This window comes from Dermochelys coriacea, chromosome 9 (genome assembly GCF_009764565.3).
Source record: "Dermochelys coriacea isolate rDerCor1 chromosome 9, rDerCor1.pri.v4, whole genome shotgun sequence".
Classification (NCBI taxonomy): Eukaryota; Metazoa; Chordata; order Testudines; family Dermochelyidae; genus Dermochelys; species Dermochelys coriacea.
The window spans coordinates 16,140,829-16,166,052 of record NC_050076.1 but is presented as its reverse complement, the minus strand read 5'-3'; the positions used below and the strand labels follow the sequence as shown (position 1 = coordinate 16,166,052).

The following is a 25,224-nucleotide window of genomic DNA, read 5'->3' as shown; positions in this document are numbered from 1 at the left end:
AAGTCAATGGGAATTCTACCATTGATTCCAGCAGGGCTAGGATTTCACCTATGAAGTTTTCTCCTCTTCCTCCTTGCATGGTATGCAAACTGTGGATTATGAACCAGAAACTACGGCTTAAAAAAACCCAGACAGGCTACCATCAGACATAGACGAAATAATGTACAACATGCACAGTTATGTGAGCACAGTAACCATGGGCTTGATTCTCCTTTACACTAAGACTGCTTTACATCAGTATAAAGGGGCCTTTCTGTAAATGACAGTCAGGCCCATAACTCTCGATTCAGGGCAGTTTCTTCTTGTACACTAGTTCTACACCAACATGACTGCACATTGAGATAGCACAAATTTCGCCTGCACTTGGAATAGGAAATAACTATGGTCGCTGTAGACAAGCGCTGCCTTTTTAAGCATATCCACAGTACACTATAATAATAATCATCATTGCAACATCTCCAGCCAGTACTTCCATGACGGAGAAGTGACTGACAGGCTTCAGTGTTATTGTTGCTCTTCTCTGTTATCTTCACTTCCAAGATCATAGAAGTTTGATGCAGGAAGCATATAATTAGCTGTGAGATTTAGAAGTCGGGGCAGAAAAGGCTTAAGGTGTCAATCAAGAGCTGCTTACTTTAGTCCCAGCCCCGTCCTGCCTCATTGAAACTCCTTGCTGCCTTATCTTGGTTTATTGTGTTTATCCAGGGAACAGATTGTATTGGAAAGGTTTGAAGTCAGCGATAACCTTGGGGCACTGGAAGGGCGAGTAAAGCATAAGAAACAGAGAATTAGCATGCTTCTGTTTTTGCAAGAGTTTGAATATTCCATGGCTGCTTTGTTCATGGAGGTCAGCAATAGCCTGCTCCTTTCTCTCTCAACTCAGAACTTCCTTTATTCAACTTTAAAATGGACAGTGATAATTTAAGAGCCATGTTAGAAACAGACAAATTTCCTTGCAGATGTACCTTTGGATTATTAAAATAAAAGTCAAATTTTCTCTGTGTTGTTTTAGTTTTGCTGTTTATCTCAGCTTGGACAAAGCAACCTCAGTGAAGTCAGCTTCACTTTTGTGTATAATAATACCTTGCTCTTATGCAGGGCTTTTCATCGGTAGCGCTCAATGTGCTTTACAAAGGAGATTACTACTATTATCCCCATTTTACATATGGGAAACTGAGGCACAAAGAGGTGAAGTGACCTGGCCAAGGTCAACCAGCAGGCAAGTAGAACAGCTGGGACTATAATCTAGGTCTTCAAAGTCACAATCCAATGCCCTGTTCACTAGGTTGTACTGACTGTCCCATAGTAAGTTTCACTTTCAGGTTCTCGGGACTAAAATGTTTGGGGTGCACCTACCATAGGACAGTTTTAAAAAAATATTCCCATTGGCTACCTTAAACCAGTATTTCTGAAACTTTTCAGGTTGGCCACCCCTTCTTCGAAGTCAAAATTTTTCACAATCCCTTTACATTTATTTTATTATAAAAGTGAGAGTAAAAAAATGTATCCATGTCAGGGTTCCCTCCCCACTCTGAACTCTGGGGTACAGATGTGGGGACCCACATGAAAGACCCCCTAAGCTTATTTCTACCAGGTTAGGTTAAAAACTTCCCCAAGGCACAAATCCTTTCCTTGTCCTTGGACAATATTACTGCCACCACCAGTGATTTAGACAAAGATTCATGAAAAAGGACCACTTGGAGTTCCTATTTCCACAAAATATCCACTCAAACCCCTTCACCCCCTTTCCTGGGGAGGCTTGAGAATAATATACCAACCAATTGCCTTTAATAAAAGTACAGACCAGACCCTTTATCTTTAGGACACTAAAAATCAATCAGATGCTTAAAAGAAGAACTTTATAATAAAGAAAAAAGTAAAAGAAGCACCTCTGTAAAACCAGGATGGAAGATAATTTTACAGGGTAATAAAAAGATTTAACACACAGAGGATTCCCCTCTAGGCTCAACTTCAAAGTTACAAAAACAGGAATAAACCTGCCTCTTAAAATTCACAAGCTAAAACAAAAAATACTCTAATACATTTCCTTGCCTTTACTTACAATTTCTGTAATTTTAGATGTATTATTTCAGGTATCTTTGTAGGAGCTGGTTTACCTGCTTGGTCTCTCTCTCCGTCCGGAGAGGGAACAAAGAAAGACAGCAGAAACAAAACCTCCCCCCTCAGATTTGAAAGTATCTTCTTTCCCCATTGGTCCTTCTGGTCAGATGCCAGCTAGGTTAATTGAACTGATTAACCCCTTACAGATAAGTGATTCTGTACCTCTGGCCAGGAGGGATTTTATGTTACTGCATACATAAAGGTTGTTACCCTTCCCTTTATATTTATGACCATCCATGATAAAAATGATCAGTTTATATAATTCATTGGTGTGTATTTTGAGAGGTTAACAAAGAACACTTGACCTTGACGAGGGAGGGTATGAGGGGAGCAAGATTTTCTTGGCTTTAGATGGTAATAAAATTTTCAGTGCATCACAACCGGCAATTGCCTTGTGATCTCCTAAAGGATGGGACCCACCCGTTGAGAAACACTGACTTCTATAAAAAGAAAAGGAGTACTTGTGGCACCTTAGAGACTAACAAATTTGAAGTGAGCTACAGCTCACTTCATCGGATGCATTTGGTGGAAAATACAAAGGGGAGATTGATATACACACACAGAGAACATGAAACAATGGGTTTATCATACACACTGTAAGGAGAGTGATCACTTAAGATAAGCCACCACCAGCAGCAGGGGGGGGAAGGAGGAAAACCTTTCATGGTGACAAGCAAGGTAGGCTATTTCCAGCAGTTAACAAGTATATCTGAGGAACAGTGGGGGGTGGGTTGGGGTGGGGTGGGGGGGGGGAGAAATAACATGGGGAAATAGTTTTACTTTGTGTAATGACTCATCCATTCCCAATCTCTATTCAAGCCTAAATTAATTGTATCCAGTTTGCAAATTAATTCCAATTCAGCAGTCTCTCGTTGGAATCTGGTTTTGAAGCTTTTTTGTTGATGGATAGCCACTCTTAGGTCTGTAATCGACTGACCAGAGAGATTGAAGTGTTCTCCAACTGGTTTTTGAATGTTATAATTCTTGACGTCTGATTTGTGCCCATTCATTCTTTTACGTAGAGACTGTCCAGCTTGACCAATGTACATGGCAGAGGGGCATTGCTGGCACATTATGGCATATATCACATTGGTAGATGTGCAGGTGAACGAGCCTCTGATAGTGTGGCTGATGTGATTAGGCCCTATGATGGTGTCCCCTGAATAGATATGTGGACAGAGTTGGCAACGGGCTTTGTTGCAAGGATAGGTTCCCGGGTTAGTGGTTCTGTTGTGTGGTGAGTGGTTGCTGGTGAGTATTTGCTTCAGATTGGGGGGCTGTCTGTAAGCAAGGACTGGCCTGTCTCCCAAGATCTGTGAGAGTGATGGATCGTCCTTCAGGATAGGTTGTAGATCCTTGATGATGCGTTGGAGAGGTTTTAGTTGGGGGCTGAAGGTGATGGCTAGTGGCGTTCTGTAGCAATCTGAAGCAAATACTCACCAGCAACCACACAACAGAACCACTAACCCAGAAACCGATCCTTGCAACAAAGCCCGTTGCCAATTCTGTCCACATATCTATTCAGGGGACACCATCATAGGGTCTAATCACATCAGCCACACTATCAGAGGCTCGTTCACCTGCACATCTACCAATGTGATATATGCCATAATGTGCCAGCAATGCCCCTCTGCCATGTACATTGGTCAAGCTGGACAGTCTCTACGTAAAAGAATGAATGGGCACAAATCAGACGTCAAGAATTATAACATTCAAAAACCAGTTGGAGAACACTTCAATCTCTCTGGTCAGTCGATTACAGACCTAAGAGTGGCTATCCATCAACAAAAAAGCTTCAAAAACAGACTCCAACGAGAGACTGCTGAATTGGAATTAATTTGCAAACTGGATACAATTAACTTAGGCTTGAATAGAGACTGGGAATGGATGAGTGATTACACAAAGTAAAACTATTTCCCCATGGTATTTCTCCCCCCCCCCACCTCACCCCACCCCCCACTGTTCCTCAGATATTCTTGTTAACTGCTGGAAATAGCCTACCTTGCTTGTCACCATGAAAGGTTTTCCTCCTTCCCCCCCCCCCGTGCTGCTGGTGATGGCTTATCTTAAGTGATCACTCTCCTTACAGTGTGTATGATAAAACCCATTGTTTCATGTTCTCTGTGTGTGTATATCAATCTCCCCTCTGTATTTTCCACCAAATGCATCTGATGAAGTGAGCTGTAGGTCACGAAAGCTTATGCTCTAATAAATTTGTTAGTCTCTAAGGTGCCACAAGTACTTCTTTTCTTTTTGCGAATACAGACTAACATGGCTGCTACTCTGAAAACTGACTTCTATAGAAACATTTCTACTGCATGACAAAGCTTGTGTTCATAAAATCTAAATTTGGGTCCTGATTTGAATGCAGTTGTCAGGGCCAGGTCATGGGCAGTTTGTGGGCACAAAGTGAGCTGCTCAGTATCAGACCCAAGGTCAGAGATCAATTTGGGGCCAGAGCAGATCAAACTGCCAAGTCAGAGTCCATTACCAAACTGAGAGCATGGAATGAGAATCAGGGTGAGGCTGGGCCAGTGTGGGGAGTCAGTAATGGTCCTAAGCCAAAGTCAGTAAACCAAGATCAGAGACAGGAGCTGAGCCTAAGTCAAGAGCCAGGATCAAGGTGAGTCACAGCAAGGAGAGGTGAGGCAGGATCTAGGGCAGAAGCACACACAAAGATCTGCTTTAATCAAACAACTCCCAGAAATGGCTTCCTGGTTTATATAAGGAGTGCCAGCCAATCAGGGAATTGCAGAGGGCTGCCATTCATGCCTCTTCGGGTGGGACTTCCTGCAGTACTTGTTGGTGACAGCCCTGACTGGGTCCCTGGCTGCAACAAGGATGTAGCACCTGCCGGGAGCCCTACAGACCCTGGTTCTAGACCTCAGGGTTCTTGTAGCAATGTTCCTTTAAAATATATTGGTTTTCATTGACTACAGACAAGTTAGCAATACCCTTATCCCAGTGGTAACTTTATCTCGGGCTGCATTTTTCATGATTTTTTTCATGGAGTCTGCTTTGCCTTTACATTGCTATGGAGTTCCACTGACTGCTGAGGAAGTTTTCTTCATTTGGTGCAAGAGCAGAATTAGGTCCACGGCTTGCAAAATGATCATCATTCCAAAAGCAATTTAAAATGAAAAGTCATCACCCAAATGTTTCTGATATATTATATTTAGTTATATTTTAGTCACTTAATACATACCTGTTTACCAAATACAGTAATAGATAGGGAAGGAAGCAGCCATTAGCAGAAACAGGGACACAAAACTGTCAATTCAAAACCCTTCACAGAAGGAGCATTCACTCTGTTCACAATTTTATCAATCTAAATCGGAGAAGTACAGCGATTCGGAATCATGTCAACCCTCTTACATCTGAAGTACAAATATTTTGGAAGCTCTAGTTTTATCAATTAGTTTAGTTAGCGGAAACTTGTACATTTCTTGACCCGTGAATTTAAAAACACTCATTTCCTGGATATGAGGATAGAGCCAGATAAATACAAATTACTCACAATATCTATGTTATTTTATGAAACTGCACTGGTAGGTTAAAAATGAACAGATCACAAATGCTTGAAAAGAAAAAAAGAAAAGAAGGCCAAAAAAAAAAAAAAAAGTACTATTGCATTCAGTTTTAGATTTACAGTCTGTGGGCCTAATTATATCTAATTTACACACTAGTTTTACACTGCATACATTCATTCACTGCAATGGAGGAACGTTCCCAACTAACACCCTGATTCTGCAAGGATCTGGATTTCGGTGGGGCTCAGCATGCACGAGAAGAGCCCTGTGGCTAATATGGCAGATGCCTCATCCTATTGCACACCTAAGATGGCACTGTGCAGGCTCTTGCTTTGCTCATATCAGAGGTCAGGAGGCACTCTGGGCCAAATTCTCTGCTGATTTTGAAATGGTGGAACTTCACTGAGGTCAGTGGAGCTATGTTAATTCACACCAACAGAGGAGCTGGCCCTACGTTGTGAAAAAAACAAAAATAAAACAAAAGCAGTCGTGTAAACTTTACACTGTAAAGGGTCATACCAACTTTTTTTCATTTGTCCCAAAACTGCCTCGGCTTGATTTTTAAATAAAACGCACAGTGCAATAACTGTACAAACACCTATAAAAACGTAGGTCTCCTTTTAAGGCAGATAATCACACAATTTGGGTAGAAGAACACATTAAAATAATATCAAAGAGGGCAAGTTGTGCAGTCTTCACCTTAAGCAAAACTGCCACTGAAGGCAATGGGACAGAATGACTATAAGATCAGGTTCTAAAACTTGAAGTGAATTTTAAAAATATGCCTGGATTCTAATATGACAAAAGAAATGTACAGATATATGCATCCTTCTCTGGTGCCAGTCCCCACCAAAACTCTCACCACCTTCGCTGGGGCCATTCCCCAGCAATGCTTCTGGGATAGGTCCCCAGAGCTTATCCGAATTCCTGTTATAGCTTATGAATCCCTCACATTTCTAATTGCTCTTACATTTCATCTTGCTTCCCTGGCCACCATGCTTCTGAGGTTGAGTCTACACTAGAGAAGGTTTGCTGGCATAGTTATGCCTGTATAGCTATACTAACACACTCTCCTAGTGTAGGCACAGCTTCTACCGGCAAAAAATATGCTTTTGCTGGTTTACCAGCATCTATACTGGGGCTTTTGCTGGTATAAAAATGTCATTTAAAAAAAATTACACCCCTAATCAACATTATTGTATGGGCAAAAGTTTTTAGTGTAGACCTGGCTTAAGCTAAGACTTAGTGTTGCTGGACTCCCTTCCAAGTCTGTCTGTGCTGCTTGCTAAAAGGCCAGAGAGGACATGGAGTGACAAAAGGCACTTCCTTTCCTTGGGACTGATCCTGTTGTCATGTCAGCCAACGGCAAGCCTCTTTCATTGAAAACAGGATCAGACCTTTGGGGTTTGTCGATGTTGCAGCTACAAACTAACCTCCCAACCTGGGTAGACAGACTCATGCTAGCAGGGCTTGAGCTAGCATGCTAAAAATAGCAGCATGAACTTTGTGGCATGGGCTGTCAAGCCTAGGGGGACTTGAGGACCCAATCTTCATCCTGAGCTGCAACGTCCACAGCTTAGTTTGAACCTACTAGCATGAGTCGGTATGCAGGGCTGGGAGATTTGCTCCCAGCTGCAATGTAGGTAGACATACCTTAAGTGTGCTGCCCTTGAGCACTCTCAGCATCAGCTGGTTTGGGGAGTACAAGCCCAGAAGCTGAGCCAAAGGCCGGGGATCTCCTGCATAGCAATGGGTGGCTTTTTTGGTACACATTATTTTAATAATGAAGTGCTTAGATTATGAAATCTTATTTTTCATGGGTTTTTTTACGATGCATAATTTTCTATGCTAAAAAGTAAGTCCAATCCTGCATCTATACAACAAAACATATATTAAAATATCCCGTTATTTAAAAATATATACAGACATGGTAAGAAGTTGTTGAATTCTCGTACTGGCACCTGCTTAGGAATATCCACCATAAATCTTCCATCCAGGTTGAATCATGAAATATAAAATCTGAGTCTGGAAGAGATTTTTTTCCTCTTTTCCTACAATCTTTTAAAAATAAAAGCCACAAAAACAGTTTACATATTTCAGGAACTACTATCACAACAAACAGCATCACTGCTTACAGTACCGTATATTTGCAAATGATTACGTCATGATTTGCTTTGGGTATTCAAAGTAAAACCGCCAGGGTATTAAGAATTAAAGAGTGGTGACTGTTTATGTGCAGCGACGAGGTGTTAAACATCACCCCTGCTGTGGCTTCATAGCATGTGAAAGAAAAGTCTAATTAACAGACATTCAGAAAAGACACTAACTGCTGTGAATATGCATGAAGAATGATGTGAGGGCAAATATTGCACTGTAAATTCTACAGAGCAGAATACTTCCTTTTGTGAATACTTCTAGGCCTGTGTACTGTAATGTACCTTGATACTGCAAGTTGTTCTGAATGTGTGAACCCTGGCCTCGTAGTGTGAAGCTTCATTGAAGTCAGTGGAACTATTCATGGATGTAGGTGCCCATCCATACTGAACAGCTTACAGAGTCGGGGCCTACAAGTGTAAGAGGATTCCAGAATCTTGGCAACATTTGAAAAATACTGAATTTCAAGATGCATCAATTCCCCAAAGTATGAGGAATGGCAAAGTTTTGTCTTGGCTTTCTTCTTCTTCTTCTTAATATTTCTTTCTTTTCCCTCCATCCATAAAGAAAAATAAAATACAGGTGTTCAGTTAATGTCAAGAGTCTGGCAACCAACAAAATCAGGGAAATTCAAAATAAAGAATTTCTTAACCTATCCTTTCACATTGAGCAGAATTCACTCCTGTGCAGAGAACCAACACAATGCCTATAAGTTACTTTTATTCTATTTAAGCCTTATCTAAAGTGCTGCATAGCTCCTGTGCTAACTCTATGCACAAGGGTGAATCCATCCTCTGTTTTCAGCTGGTGGCAAGATCTTCAAATTATGAGGTATTTTATATGCCGCAAATGCTGCAAAGCCAATGTATGGTACAAAGGGGATGGATTAAGAATGGTGTTTCAATACTAATTCAAAATTCCTGGGCTGTATGGGTTGACATCAGACCTCTAACATCATCTGAAATGGGCAAACGCCTCATGGTTTGGGTTTTGCATGTTGGTTGCATTGCAGTTTTGGAAAGACAACCTGGGATACAAGAAGCTGGGTCACGTTACCTATGAAGCCACAAAGTTTCAATACCACTTCAAAGAGGTGCTGTAAGGATTCAATGAGTATCATGAGATGCTCAGGTACTATGGTGATAGGAGCCATATGAGCATCTAGACAGACAGATGATAGGAGCATTATATGCTTCTTTAGGTTTGGTTGTAGGTCTGGTGTGAATGAATATGCTGTTCTGGTTTGGGCCTCTTTCAACTATGAATCTATACTTGTGTGGTTTAATGGTAATATGTGGCAGGATATAATCATTTCATATTAGCAGTTTTGTTCAAACCAAAATGGCCAACAGTTTTTAGCGTGAAATTAAAAGCCTTGGGCTAGTGTTAAAAGCAAAAGTATTTTGATGATGTAGTTTCCTGGCTTTGCAGTGGTTACCTGATAGCATATTTCTCTAGCACAGGAGCTGGCAGGTAAGCCCTGTGTCTCATTTTAAACAACAAATATGATTTTAAATAACAATGCCCAATAAATCTTGAGGGAACGTAGTTATCTACAGTGCACTACACGAAATCACAGTACCGATAAACACACTGCAGTTTACTTCATAAAAGCTGTGCATGCACTATTGACAGATTAAATAGACCACTGATTCACCAAGTATAAGGAATGGTTGTGACTCCTGTCCATATCACTAATTAATTGCATCTATAAAATATGAGCATGAAGCAACACAAAACATAGCAACTAGCTAGGACTTGGGCTGCCCTGGAGGAATGTTAGTGTTTGTTACTTATTAACGTGATGTAGCATTGGAAAAATGACTCTATGCCTAATTACATTTCTTAAAATATATATACCAATCAGCTTAACTGTAAGATATGTGCCAACTGTGTTTTGGGCATATCTTTCAAAAGTGAGTCATGATTTTTTTAATAAAATAATGAACGTTAAGCATATTGGAAGCTTGTCAAACGTCTTTTTTTTTTTTGAAGGTCAAACTTACTTATAATCATTGGAATTTTTTAGCAAAGAGATACATCGCAATGAAAGTTTGTAAGCCTTACAGATAAGGTATGGTAAAGGCTTTTACTGGACCACAGATAAAGGGCCACATTTGGCCCTTGCTTGGTGAATGGCACTCCCACTGAATCAGTTAACATTCTGCATTCAGAGATGGGACTTTCAGCTTCTCACTCTATCTAGACAGGAACCCATTGTTATGAGTTTCTTATTAACTGTGCTGCTCGCATTAGTAAATGGAAAGCAAAAAGATTGACCATGTTGAGTGAATTTATCAGTCCTTGAGATGACATGGAGTCATATTTCTGCATTGCAGAGACTGTTCAAAACCAAGTCTTTCCATTACAGGAGCTGGCCACAGAGACTAGTTCAGTGCCATCTCCTCACTAGCCTCTGGAGCGTGATCGAACTCAATATGAGTGACTTTGATCAACCTTGAACATCATCAGCTCAAAATTTCAACTCTTACTCAACTGTTACTGGGTTCTTTTTCCTTACAGGTGAAACAGAGGAAAAAAATGCAAGGGAGTATTTAAGGCAGTGTATACACACAGCACTGTGATCCAAAACAGAGGACCCAGTTTTGCCAGCCTAGCTTTTGGGGTTCTCTTCTCCCTAATACCTAGCAGCAGGCTTTCCTTTAGCTAGAAAAATGTAGGGTTAAAAAGTTGATTCTCCCTTGGGGAAAAAATTATAAAAAATTTAGATTGTAAGAGAAAGGGTAGCTGAACTCAAACAAGTTCTGCAAACCCTGAAAAAACAGAATTCAAGAGATTCCCATCACCTCAATCTCCATTAGGGATTGCCCATCACTGAGACCTACAGTGTAATGCTGTGCATGAGGAATGTTGATTGCTATAGTTGTAGTAAAAAAAACCAAAACAGTGTTTTCCCCTGGGGCAAGGTGAAGAGACAGCACCACTGATTTTGACATAAGAGTTCAGAGTAGCAGCCGTGTTAGTCTGTATCCTCAAAAGAAAAGGAGTACTTGTGGCACCTTAGAGACGAACAAATTTATTTGAGCATAGGCTTTCATGAGCTACAGCTCACTTCATCGGATGCATGCTCAAATAAATTTGTTAGTCTCTAAGGTGCCACAAATACTCCTTTTCTTTTGACACAAGAGAGTTAGCCCTTTGCCGTATACGCAATGTAACATCTAAGCGCGATAGGCAATGATCATAGGAACACCTGAGTTGGCCTCAGGTAACATTTCCCAACCATTATGGAGGTATAAGCAGTGGGGAAATACTTGAGGGAATACAAAACAGAGATGATGAAGAGCATAACTCCAGCTAGGTAATAACTGTGAGCACACAAAGATTTAGAAAGCACAATCAGCCTTCAATCCCTGGGTATCACAATCACTATACACATGTGATCATGCTGGCAATAGTAATATACATTATGATTTCTCTCCCTTCATAGGAGTGGCCTGCATCTTTACGGTGCTTAGAATATCTCTGTAAAGAAGTATTGTCCTTTTCAATTAATAGAGCTTGTCAATGATCATAAGTGCCAAATTTTCTTTCCCTCCCCATAACAGTTATTTTGTCTGAAGCTGTTCCACCAAAACCCTTAAGAAAGGCACATTAGTTTGATGGAGACCTTTCAGTGGCTACCTTGGCAATACAAAGCTTCCTGAAATCATCAGGTATGCAAACTTGTCTCCAAGGAGCCAGACTTTAAATTCTAAAGCAGTCTGAATCGCCCTAAGTCCAAACTTCCATGGGCACCATGGATTCTTTTGTTCCAACAGAAGGCAGCAAGTTTTCTTCATCCAGGAAACGAAAGGGGAATTGCACTAGAAATCCATGAATCTTCTTTAATTCTTCTGCTGCTTTTGCAGCATCTTGGGTTACCAATTTTGACTTGGCGATGAAGTCACGCAGCTGGGCTAAATTAGTCACCTCATCATTGGGAAGGCATCGGAACACCTGATTTGAAATGGAAAGAGGAGGTGGTACATAAACATACAGGAAAATATCACTACATGCCTTCCATAGCGCAAACTGATGCTACTGTAAACACCTTCATATATATTAAAGTGAATTGGTTAATGGAGCCTGGGGAGCTTAACAATTTGTATACGCCTGTATGAGAAAATCTCTACATCAATCTCCCTACAGGAGATTATCCAAAATTAGCAATAGCTAGTTTGCTTGATCAGTGAGCCTTGCTTTGCAGATGGCCAAATAGAAGATTCTTTCCTACAGGGCCTGATTCTCTCCTAACACATACGGATATAAATCAAGAGCTCCAGAAACTGGAACTACAGTAACTCCTCACTTAATGTTGTAGTTATGTTCCTGAAAAATGTGACTTTAAGCGAAACGATGTTAAGTGAATACAATTTCCGCATAAGAATTAATGTAAACAGGCGGGGTTAGATTCCAGGGAAATTTTTTTCACCAGACTATATTACACACACACACACACACACACAGAGTATAAGTTTTAAACAAACAATTTAATACTGGTACACAGCGATGATGATTGTGAAGCTTGATTGAGGTCTGAGGGTTAGATATTTCCCAGGGAATGCCTTATTGCTAAATGATGAACTAGCAATCAGCTGAGCCCTCAAGAGTTAACCCATTGTTGTTAATGTAGCCTCACACTCTACAAGGCAGCACGAATGGAGGGAGGGGAGACAGCATGGCAGACAGAGACACACACCCTGTGTGAGAGAGAGAGAAATACGCATTGCCCCTTTAAGTACGCTGACCCCACTCTAAGTACACTGTCTTTTTAAGTAGATCAGCAAGTTGAGACAGAAGCTGCTGCCAGGAAGTTCCCTCTGTGTCGTGTCGTCCCCCGCTCTATGGAAATGGGGTAAGTGGGGTTCAGGAACAGAGGGGGACACCCTGACATTAGCACCCCCCCACACTGCAAGCAGGAGTCTCCAGGGAACATCTCCAAGGCAGAGGGCAGGAGCAGCACATGGCAGTGGGGGGCAGGGACAGCTGAACTGCTGGCAATTGATAGTCTGGTTGGGAGGCTGCCGCTCAGGGAACTTAGGGGATCGGGTAGCTGATAGGAGGGCTGCCGGCCCACCCTGGTTCCAAGCCCCCCACCAGCTAGCTCCAACGGGCTGCTCTTCCTGCAAGAAGTGGACAAAGCAGGCGGCTGCCAAACGACATTATAAGGGAACATTGCACAACTTTAAACAAGCATGTTCTCTAACTGATCAGCAACGTAACAATGAAACAACATTAACCCGGACAACTTTAAGTGAGGAGTTACTGTACAATACTCTGTAAAATCAGTGTATAAATGTGAGGAGAATCAGAGATGCTACCTTGATTGTCTGCCAACAGTATTTAAGGGTCAAAAAAGTTATGCCATTGGCTAAAAGAAAACCCTTCATCTGTTGTGGCCCTTTCCTGCTCAGAGCTTGTGTAGTTTCATGACATTACACAGTATTCAAACCATCTTGATGAGATCTAGAGCTTGAACCCTCTCGCCCCACCAGTCCCTCTCCCACAAAGCCAAGATGTTGCTTCTCTCCTTTACATCCGTCAACATTGAGCCTGTTGGGGGCAAAAAGAGAAAACGAGCCAGGTACTTAACCTTGTCAAAAATAGTGGCATTGCGGGCAGCTGTTGAAACCCACACCTCCTTGAAGAATCTGTCAGAGACTGGATCCTGGAGATCAGCATTGAGGTCTGCTGAACAACCAAGAATAACCCTGAAAAAGGGAGCGAAAAGAACTGATGTCATTGGAAAGTAACACAGAACCCTCCAGAGGATTTTCATGAACAGGAATGTGATTCTTGTAATCAGCTTTCTTCCAGAGGAAAACAACACCAACAGTTAATGAGTAAAGTGACCCTAGAAAACCACCCAAAAGCCAAGACTCATAAAGGACCCATGTTATTATTTTTATTATTATTATTTGCATTGCAGCAGTGCTTAGAGGTCCCAGCCCCATTGTGCTAGGCACTGCACAAACATATACCAAAGAGGTGGGTATATTGTTTATCAGAGAGTGAAAAGCCTTCTGCTAAATCAACATTAGGTTTTCCAGAAGGTAATAATGGAAGGGGACTGAAGTCATCAGTTCAGAATACCAGTCAGTCCCACCAATGGGAGCTGAGCATGTACATCTCACAAGAGAGGTTCAGCATCTTGCAAAATCAGGCTGTCAGTGGTGGAGCCCTGTGTTCGAGTCCCCTGCTCTAGCCACTAGGCCCACTCCCTCTTCAATGTGAAAAACACCTCAACAACTCAATCCTGAAGAAGAAAGAAAAGGTTCCCTTAGATAATGTCCTCAATACTTAATAGATGTTGCTGCGCACACTGAAATGTCCTTGTCTGCTGCTATTTCCTACACAGAATAATCTGTCAGCCTTAGTTCTGCCTTACCATCTCCTCCTTTATGTTTAAAAATCATCCAGATGGAAACGGGGGGGAGGTGGGGGGGAAGTGTTTTAATGAGAAAATTGTTGTGCTGCTGGCAGATGGCTTCTCTGACTGAACAAATTCCCAGTTTAAAAATAAAATAAAATTAGACACCACCACCTAAAACTGATAACAGTGCAGTGGCAGTATTTGTTCCTTAGCAAAGTTCCATTGTTTTCTGTGCATGTTCCCCTTGCTGAAGGGGTCAAGGAAAAATGTAACAAAAACAGACTTCCAAGATTCGTAATCCAAACATTCATTGTGGGGGATGGAATGGGATACTGCATGGGATATCCTAAGTCTAGGCAACCACACAACTCTGTGGGCTAAACTCAGTCCATGTGTAAGTGGGTGAAGGTTCATTGATTTTCCAGGAGTTAAACCCACTCATATTTTTAATCCAGTGCATATCCTTTACGGACAATTGCACAGATGCTCCCTTTTCAAAATCAATGAGGAATGCAATCCCTGCAAGGAAGCAGGACTTTATCTTCCTGCACAAGTACAAAATACTAATTTCCACAACCTGCTGGGAAAAGACCTTACTGGGTAAGATCTTCCTGGCACCCAAGAATTTAGCATGAGATTTCCATGCACCATAATTAGTTTCTAGTACTCATACCTAAAACACCGGAGGCGGAGAGACTGAGCAAATTGTCCAGCTTTGTAGTCCTTTCCATCCATCACTGAAGGGACGGTTTCGGTATCTTGTACAATGATAGCCATTTCACTGTCACGTTTTCCCAGCATGCTGCGGTCATTGATGTTAGCAGAGCCTTTCAAGGGAAACAGAGAAACTATAACACCACAAACAATACATACCAATTCCCCAAGGAATGCGACCACCACCAAAGTGATAGACCTGTTTACTGCCAGCAGGACATGGACCCAGATCCTCAAAGCTATGGGAGTTAGGCACCTAATAACTTTAGGAACTGGGTCTTGCCAGTTCCTCCTTTGCAGGGCCCCCACATTCACAGTATGCCCTGAGACTAGGTAGAAAGACATACCACTCTTGTGTGTAAAGGAGACTCTCAATGAGTAGCTCTCCTCCAACCTCACACTCTTCCATGTATAGTCTACCACCATCACTTTACTGTCAACCCCCTCTACCATACCACTGTGTACTTCCTTGCCTGTGCATATGACAAGTTCAGCTGCCTGGACTTAGCCGACCTGCACTCAGTTGTCCTCAGTCTCTCCAATGCAAGTGATAAAACAGTATGAGAGTTCACAGGTTAAAAATCTCCTCCTTTGTCAGTAGGTGGTAGAGAGGAGGCTGAATCACCTTTGGCAGTTCTTGAAACTGGAGAAGATCAATGTAAATGCCATGTGAACATTATCCATTTTATTCTTGTTAGCAAAATAATTTAAGTTGCTAAGGATGGAGACTCTCGAGATGAAAATTTGTTAAGAGCAGATTCTCCATAAAAGCCACTTCTGATTTAAAGAGCCACAAAAGAGCCAAGATCAATACGTGGGGGGAAAAAATCTCCACATTCTCCATAAACTCCAGGGCATGAAAGAAGGTTAAACAATTTTGAATCAAACACAAAAGGTTTAAAAACTTAATTTCTCAGAAGCCTCCAGCTATTCTTGCAGAGCGATACCATGGCATGCAAGGGCAAGGGTCAGAGTTTAATGTGGTCTTTATTTAATATGTTTAATGACACAAGCCGGCTTCTTTGTTTGAAGTCATTCTATGGATTTTCTTTGCTGCATTTATTTCATAATAAAAGAAAGGAAAATTTTTTACTTGGATTTGTGCCCTAAGAGCAGGCAGAATTAGTGTTAAAGTAAGTTGCACAGCAGAGCTCACTTGCGTAGAATTAATGTTTCTTCTAAAATAAACAACAGAAAAAGAAAACACCTTCAGGGTTTTTTGTGGGGGGGGAAGAAGGGTTAAGAAAGAAGGAAATCATTTCGGAGTCATACTGCACTGAGGCAGGTGGAGGGCTCCAGTTTCTAACAACTAGTAAGTAAGGCTTCCAAAACTTCCAGAGACCAAATTTTCATTTCTATGTATGGAGAGCTATGTGCACCAGTTCTCAAGTATTGCCAATACAATGAAAATGTACCCTCCGGGGGCGTAGAAGCCATTCTAACCAACAGGGACATTTGTTCTTTTTCTATTCTTTGCTGTGCTGTTGACGTAGCATACAACATACTGTGCAAAATGTAAAGAGCCAAAATATCAGACAATTTTTTCAGAACATATGCACATGTCCTAATATAGGATTATAACTTTTCCCCTCTCTTTAAAAATGTTTTGAGTGCAGTCATGGCAGTTTAAAGGTGCCAGAGTGACGGCACTGGAGAATAAGGTTATTTGGCCATATAACAAGAATGGAGATGGATAGTAGAAGCTTCTCCCTGGTACTCGGCTACTGTACTTCATTGTGCTCTGCAGAGATCATCTCCAAGACTGGCAGGTTCTCTATGGTCATCCAGGCTTCAGTCACTCTTTACAGGTGCCAATTAGTTCAGATTCTGACTGTGGTCGTTATGGTGGGAACACCCATACGCTAAGAACTGGGCTGAGAGAACCAGCTCATTTAACACAGATCAGCTAACTGCCAGTGCAGCCAAGAATCATTCTAATGCCTTAGCTATTTCAAATGGGTGTTTGGGTCAGGATCCTGTTACAGCCAAGGAGAAACTGGCAACTATCCCTAAGCAAGCCTTTGACTTTGTGTGCCCATTCCTGCATCTCCCACTGATTTGGACATCCAAGTGAGTGCACAATCACTCTGCATATATAAAATGGACAATGCACTTAGGCACTTGCCTGCCCAATGCTTGCAGAAAAATGTAACTTCAAAGGAGATTAACCTATACTGCACAGACATCAGGAAAAAAACATGGCACAGAAAGGCAGTCAAGAGTTTGTTTCAGGGGAAGGAGCAGCAAGAGACTACAATAGTGGGGATTTAGCAAATTAACATATAACCACAAAAACTCCAGGCAAAGCAAAAACCCTGCAACAAGCTGGTTCCTACAGAAAGAAACCCAGATGCTTTAGTAATCCCAGTGACTGAATATACTGACTACTGCTTTATCAGGAGCTGCTAGTGAGAAGGGGGAAAATAAAATCAACCCCCGCAAAATACTCACGCTCCTCCACAATGCAGCTGAACTAAGAATTTATTCCCATGTGCTTCAACTACTAAGGGCTTCAGTCACATGGAATTCTTTTCTTTTGGGGGGCAGGGAGGAATTAACCAAATTAATTGATGTTTAAATCAATTAATCAGCAGGAAAATTAAGGTAGGACACATTTGTGCCTCACCGGCTTGTAAACATCTGCCCAGTTGCAGAACCTGGGCCTTGCTTTTTCCACTGGAATGTTGGCACTTTAATAGGAATGTGCCAGATACATGGGGCAGCACTGGGGGATGTATTTAGTTCCACAGCTGGTACGTTGAGCCCAAGCCTCTTGGGTATGTCTACACTGCAAAGAGACCTGCGGCAGCGTGTCTCAGAGCCTGGGTCAACTGACTTGGGCTCGCACTACAGGGCTAAAAATAGCAGTGTAGACATTCTTGGAGCCCAGGCTCTGAAACCCTGCCGGGGGTTGGTGTCAGAGCCCTGGCTCCAGTCCAAACCTGAACATTTACATTGCTATTTTTAGCCCCAAAGTAAGATCCCCCTGAAGCATAAATCAGTTGACCTGGGCTTTGAGATTTGCTGCCATGGGTCTTTATTACTATTATTTTTTTTTGCAGTGTAGACATACCCTTGGATGACAGCAAAACATACAGATAGCACATCACCACGCCCACTTCCATTTATGTGGATACATCACAGAATTAGTCTTATATTTATGATCATCAATAGTAAAACTATTGTGGCTGTTTTTCATACTAGAGACGTGAGAAGACTATCAAAAGAACAACTACGTAGCAAAACCCTCCCAATCCAAACTTCAACCTATCTAAGGATATATGGTATCAGGATTGTCTCTGAGGTGGAGGACAGTATCATTCTGCTTCTTACAAGATCTAATATTATGTTGCTCGTGGGCAAAGCCTTCATACTGCTATAACGGGCTGAAAAGGGCTTTCTTAAAGAAATAGGAGTAACTCTGGGCCAGATTCCGCTCTTGTATTCTGTGGTATAAATAAGAGCTGAATTTGGCCTTATGTTGTTATTTTATGGCCTTATAATAAATATACAATAACAGAGAGACTGATGAAAATGCATCTACAACTTGTTATAACATATTTTCCCAATGGTCACATGTTCCCCAAGCCTTCCAAATTTCACAGCACATTCTGTTCTTTAAGGAACAGATGACAACTCGCAATTTAGTGGCTAAAGCTGAGTTTGATGAAAACAAATGGACAGAATTCCCTGCGGTGGGACAAGTTTAACCACCGGGGGAATTTCAAAGCCACATTTCTTTATCAACCAATACACTTTAGAAACCTTTCTCCATCTCACTTCCCCCATTAACTTGTAATTACTTTACATTTAAATTCAATATACAACACAGGGAATGTGTTAGCAGATAAAATGGAAGAGAGCACACCAAGTAGAGATAACCATGTGCACTTTCAGTCGGGGTACTCAAATGGTACAAATTTCCCCTGCAACCATCTTACTCACCAATGATGACAGTGTTGTCATCAGCTATAAGCAATTTGCTGTGAACGTAGATGAGTTCAGTGACGAGATTTCCATCCAGCTCAGCATATGTTCGAAGCCCACAGAACGATATGTAGTTTATCCACTGATCTCCAACTGAGGATTAAAAGGGACAATGAGGTGGGAGTGAGAGGTGGTCATTAGTAATGCAGAGGCAAGGAAAAGCAAAACAGTTAACTTTCAACATCTCCTTAACAATAACCTAATGTAAATAAGTCTCTTTAAAATAGATCTTACTCTCCTTTGCCTCTCTGTGCCATTCTGATCCATATAGTCAGCTTGACTGGCTACCCAGGGATTCCCCCCATTTTGTCTTGTGTTGTATACTAGCACCTCCAATTGATGTTAATGTCTGAGAATCACTTCACTAGTTGGTTGCTTTCTCTGACTGAGGTGTGGGGAAGAGGTTATAACCAGTTTTTTTGTCTGCACATGCTATGGAAACCATTTTCTATTTTAAATTAGCTACAGTTCAGATTTGCCCAAAGATACATGAATCAAGGATGTATTATGTGACACATGTATTTATGAAACACGTTTTTCATGGTGCTATGATTTCCATCCAAGCAAAGTTAAGGACACAGGCTGACCCCGAGAAAGCAATTATGATAACAGTGTTATAATTAAATAGTTTTATCTCTGCATGGTCATTGGGTGCCAAGCAACAGTGTAACAAAAAACCATCTTTAAAACCACCCAGAGCCATATGATCCAATAAACAAAATCCAAGTGTGGCGAAGAATCATACATAAGAATTCCCCACCCAACAATCTATAAAATACCCACTTCTATTGTCCTCACTCCATCTTTGTGCTGCATAAACCAATGTTAGAAACCAACTTGACCACAACAATCTCAAGCTAAACAGAAGTAAACGTTGGGAGTCTTGTCTATGAGGATGACACAGATTGGATCTTATTGCTTGATTATATTTCTTCAGATACACAGATGTTTTTGGCTAGTGTGTTTTCCTTATTTTGAAGATGTTTGAAGATTTTCTTGACATAATTGCAGTATTTTGTGTTATTGAAATTTATATAACTGGCAACTGGATGAGCTCATTTATGCTTTATAGCTAATCAATCAAAGTTTAGTGTCCTCAAGACCTAATGATGAACATCACACAGAGAAGGAAACAAAGCACTTACTCTCTGCTTTCAACTGTCCCAGGATAGAATTATCTCCTCTGCACATGGTCCTGGAAAGAATTAAGGCGGCAGTTACAAATACAAGTGATCTGAAGCAATGACATATAATTAGGTATGTGAAGTTAGCAATACTCCTAATGTTCTAATCACAAACACAAGACACATTTTAAGTATCATATAAAGAGAAGAGCTGTGACATTCTCAGAATGCATTTTTCCTAAACAAATGTTAACATCGGTGTAGGACACAGAAGGCATAGACGTTCGTATGCACCACTGGTCAGTCACCTTATGCTGGGGAGGATATTGTTGTCTACATGGGGATAAAAAACCCACATCTGGCCTGGGTCAGCTAAGTCGGCTCATAGGGCTGAAAAATCTCTGTGTAGACATAACCTAAGCATGATTCCTGCCGATCACTGGACTCTCAATGTTGGTCCCTTGGTCCCACCCTATGGTAGCGTGGCTCCCTTATGAACCCATGCTGCCTTCAGCAGTCCCTCCCCCCGAAAGCAGTCTCAGCAGTGCCACTTCCTTCCCCTTTCAGAGCCTCCCCCCACCATCACCCTTGTGCTGGGATTGCTTCTCTCTTCTGAACAAGGAGAGGGGAGCAGGGGTCCCAAGGATCAGAAGGGATCTCTGAGAAGTCTGAGCATCAGCTTTGAAAAAGACTATGGGGAAGATTTTTAAAGGCACAATTGGTAGCTATGTGCCTAATCCCCAGTGACTTTCATTGGGATTTAGGGCCTGCCATTTGTGCCTTTGAAAATCTCTCTCTTCCCCGACCCCACCCTACCACCAGGCTCTGTAGAGCGCAAGATTACAAAACTTTGAGGCCTGCCTCAACCTTTACTCCTTGCAAAGTGATATATTTAGCAACAGGAAATATATTGGGTGTGGGTCTTTTAGATGGGGCCTCCTGTGCTCTGTGTGAACATTAAATATCGGTACTTATGCACATATTTCCTGGGTATAATATACGTGCCTGTGTTTGAAAATGCAGCCAGTTATTCCTCTCAGGCTGATCTCAGGATCTGTGTGAGATACCTGCAAGAAATTCAAGCTCTGCAGAGGAAACCTAACTAGGAACCCTGACAAAAGCAATCTGTGAATTTACTTGGCTGACAAAACCACAAAACTCTGAGCTCCCTCCACTGGCTGGGCAGCAGGGCAGTCAAATAAAGCACTCGTCTCTGGGCTGAGTTGTCATCTTTAATGATGGTGGATCTCAAAGAAAGAGAGTTGTGGTGCTAATATTTGTTGTTGAACAAAATAAAGCCATATAAATTTCAGCTCTGTTGAAACCATGGGGAAAATTGATACTAAAATACTGTCAGGCTTCTAAAAAAATATCAAAAACACACGGAGAAACTAGAAAAAAGTAGTGATAGCATCTAAATTCCTAAAAGAAGGATGGAAATGTCAAGTATGAGTAAATTAAGTCTAGCTCTATGTGCTTGTAGAAAAACTTATTTTGGAGCCTTATGGTGCATCCAGAAAGCAGGCTAGATAATGAGCTCAGCAAGGATTTTATAAGCTCTCTCTAAGTCCAAGGTCACTATTGCAAATAAAAATAATATAAAAAACTGTTGGTGTGTTATGTAAAAACTATATCACAGATAAATAGTTCATTTTCTTTTTCTTTCCCACATACTGTATGTATATACAGTGCCTAGCACAATATGGCTTTGATTCTGATTGGAGCTTGTGGCCTCTACCACGGTACAAATCATCATCACTATCACCACCATCACATCAACAAAAGCATGGAGAACACTATAAAGATCTCAGAGTACCATGTCCTTTTTTGGACTGTGTACAGTACCTGTAGTTGAAGTGCATTATGGCCTGCAGTGCATTCCCACCTCCAGTTGAAATATCTCCTTCAAATCCAGGCAACAGCGGGATTACCACATACACTCGGTATCGTTTTTTTTCCCTAAAATAAATAATCCAATAATCCTTTGGGGATATTTTTCTGCAATTTCAACTTCTTTTCACCAGTCTTTATTAATACTAAACTTCCATTATCTTCACTGGCCTGCATTCCACAGACTTACTCCTATGGTTTCTGTAGTAGGCTTCTACTTCATTTTTAAGGGAGTGCGAGTCAAATGCATTTTTGGTTCAGGTTTTCCTCAGTTGTGGTTAGTACTACAGCATTTATTTAAATGCACATGCACAGAAGGTGTAATTTACTAAGAACTGAATACAACAAAAACAGGTGTAGAATAAAAAGAAAGGTTGGGACATATTCATTTAAGTGTAAGAGGTATGGGTTGCATCACAGAGATGCAAAGGTGAGGTAATTTTCTTGATTATTGTGTCTAGCTTTATTGAAATAAGTGTATTTGAGAACCTCCGTTTAAACGGACAGCACCTTATTGAACATGGCTAGCAGCATAAATTATTATTGTAAAGTCAATACAAGCATGAAAACAAAATTAAATCTACAGTTTGCCACCTTTACCAATCTTGTCCCTGTTTCCAAGCTGCAGATCACACTGGGAAAGGAGATAGATAGAAAACTCAAAAAGAAAAGGAGTACTTGTGGCACCTTAGAGTCTCTAAGGTGCCACAAGTACTCCTTTTCTTTTTGCGAATACAGACTAACATGGCTGCTACTCTGAAACCTGTCATTATGCATAGAAAACTCAGTGCACTGGCCAGCTTTTGATGAATGGGCCTTCCCAGAATATTTAGAAAGGGCAAATATTTGGCCTCATATATCACAAGGGTTCAGTTTTCAAGTATCTTTAATTGTGATCTGATCCTGGATTACCACTGACTTGCTAAATCCACCCATTTTTGCTTTTTCTTTGTTGATAGTTAGATGCTTATCTTGAGGGCCAGACCATTTCCCCGTGGTTTAACTCTAGAGATGCCTTTCAGCCTGTGTAATCCAAAATCACAGTAGGGTGCCAAACAACTGCAATTTCACTAATTAAAATTCAAATGCTCCCTGGCTTTAGATGCTGTTTTTACCACCATGAAAATAAATGGTGGATAATTTCTGATAGCTTAAATTATCAAAACCCAAATTGTTTTGTAACTGTACTCTATATGTGAAAAGAGTCTTATTTAATTTAATTTACTCATCACTAGGTGGCAATGTATGAAGAAAGCCATTCTGAAAAACAGTATCTAGGTGGACCAGTTTACATTTTTGTTACGACCATTTTTTCCTGGTAAATGCTTAATTAGCTTGCACCTTCCGATGAGAGACCAGAATAATGGCCAGGGAATCAAAACTGGTTCTCATGTGACTACTAGTACATGTATCAGTGGAGGAATTTCTACTGTTAATGGAACAGCTACCATGGTGGCCCTGAAATGATTGCCAGTTGCTTTGGACTATCAATAGGATTACTCATGCTTAAACCTAAGCATATGCTTAAGCACTTCATGATTTAACAAGCATGTGCCATTTGTAATCTCACTATTTGAATAAGACAGTGTATCCTTTAGTAAACAGAAGGAAGTACAAAGGGAATACAGTACTGAAGGAATCTATTTATCCTAGCTTAAGCTGTCAAATGTTTATAGATAATATTTTAAACGGACAGCACCTTATTGAACATGGCTAGCAGCACACTATTTTTAAAGCAAATGTTAGAAATGATTAAAATGTCTTGTTTGCACATTATAGAACAGATGTAAATTGCACAGATTTGGAAATTAAGGATATACTTATCGATATTGATGAAAATATACTGTTTTAGGAGAAAAATACTTATAATCAGCTAGTTCTTACACAAAACCTAGTTTGCTTATCTAAACATATAATAAAACCTACTAAAATATGCCAATGAAACAGAGGAGACAAGGAGAAGAGGAACATTATGAACATGGAAAATGTTTTGTCTACAGAATACAGAAATATGATACTTGATTGGGAACACTCCACCAAGATCTTCCGTTTAGGATTAAATATCTGTGTGCCAGCTGGCCTTTTTTCCCTTCCCTATGGAAGTTACAATGGATACATTTCATATGGAATAAGTAAGTGTAACATTACTGCTTTCTTTATCCTAGCCAATGCCATACACTTTATGGCAAATGCAATCTGGGTGATTCAGCATGGACTTGATCTTCTACTCCGTTAAATCAGGAGGTACATACCCAGGTGGTTCAGGAAGGTTTGTCCTGCACGGCAACATTACTATTTAAATTTGTGCTAACTCTCAGATGTGCAAGTACATATACCTGAACTGGGAATCACACCCTGTGCTCATAAGGTAGATGTAGCCTAAACAGTAGATTTTCTGCTAGCTCTACTGTAGCTGTTTTAAACTACAAAGCGGAAACCCAGTCCAACAGTATGTGTTAAAATAACCTATTACATCCAGTCTTGGCAAGATAAATATGACATTAGGGATAGGGAAGAAATCTACAATATGTTTGGAATGGCTCTCCAGCTTAACAAGACTATGCTGGTAGATTGAGACTATGCTGTACCACAATGGCCAAATGCCAGGGAGTCAGAAACACTGGGTTGCCATACAAATACTAGCACTTTTGAATACTGAATGCCATTGTGAGGCACACTACAAAAGTGAATAAATTTGGGCAACAAAATATTTCTGGCTTTGATGTATATCCAACTGAAGATGCAGAACCAGATTCTTCTCTCATTGATTTTACCCAAGTGTAATTCCATAGACTTCACTGAAGTGAGAAGAGAATCAGCCTACAGGCTTTTCTTCATAGCATGGTACAGTTACCTTCACTATACATTGCTCACTGACCATGTTCCTGTATCTATCCCCAAGTTGTCCCACCTTCTGGTTGTTAGGGAGACAGTGGTATTCATGTTGAAGCAAACCAATTTCTCCACTGTCTGTCTTTCTTCCATGGTGTTTCTGATCACTTCGAACCAGATTCTGACCTCACACTGGTTTGCTATCATCTCAATGACTCCTGATTTACACCAATGTAAGAAAGAAGAAAATCAGACCCCCCCCCCCCTTTCTCTCTCAGGAGTGTCACTTCCTTCACTTGTCTGTATTTCATATTGAAGCGCTGAAGAGAGTGAAACTGAGATGACTCCAATGGGTTTCTGAGGACCTTAACACCTCTGAAAATCAGTTCATACATGCTTATGCTTCAGAGTAATATTTAGAGACCAGACATTGCAAGTAAATCAAACTCATCCACATGGACAGTGAAAAGCACAAGTGTTAGCTGAAAGGCAGAAG

The 25,224-nt window shown here is 41.0% G+C and overlaps 1 protein-coding gene across 7 annotated transcripts in view; it reads right to left on the bottom strand.

Moving 5' to 3' along the window:
* Window positions 1–5,279: 5,279 nt before the first annotated feature.
* The window catches only part of PLD1 (phospholipase D1), a 125,772-nt gene continuing 105,827 nt past the window's right edge, over window positions 5,280–25,224 (bottom strand). For all 7 annotated transcript variants that reach the window (XM_038416834.2, XM_043492206.1, XM_043492207.1 and 4 more), the window contains 6 exons: window positions 21,852–21,965; window positions 20,028–20,077; window positions 18,841–18,975; window positions 14,855–15,008; window positions 13,402–13,519; window positions 5,280–11,765 (listed from right to left, as the gene is read on the bottom strand). In XM_038416834.2, coding sequence (XP_038272762.1) covers window positions 11,541–11,765; window positions 13,402–13,519; window positions 14,855–15,008; window positions 18,841–18,975; window positions 20,028–20,077; window positions 21,852–21,965 — 796 coding nt within the window. In that variant the 3' untranslated portion in view covers window positions 5,280–11,540. The remainder of the gene's footprint in view (window positions 11,766–13,401; window positions 13,520–14,854; window positions 15,009–18,840; window positions 18,976–20,027; window positions 20,078–21,851; window positions 21,966–25,224) is intronic.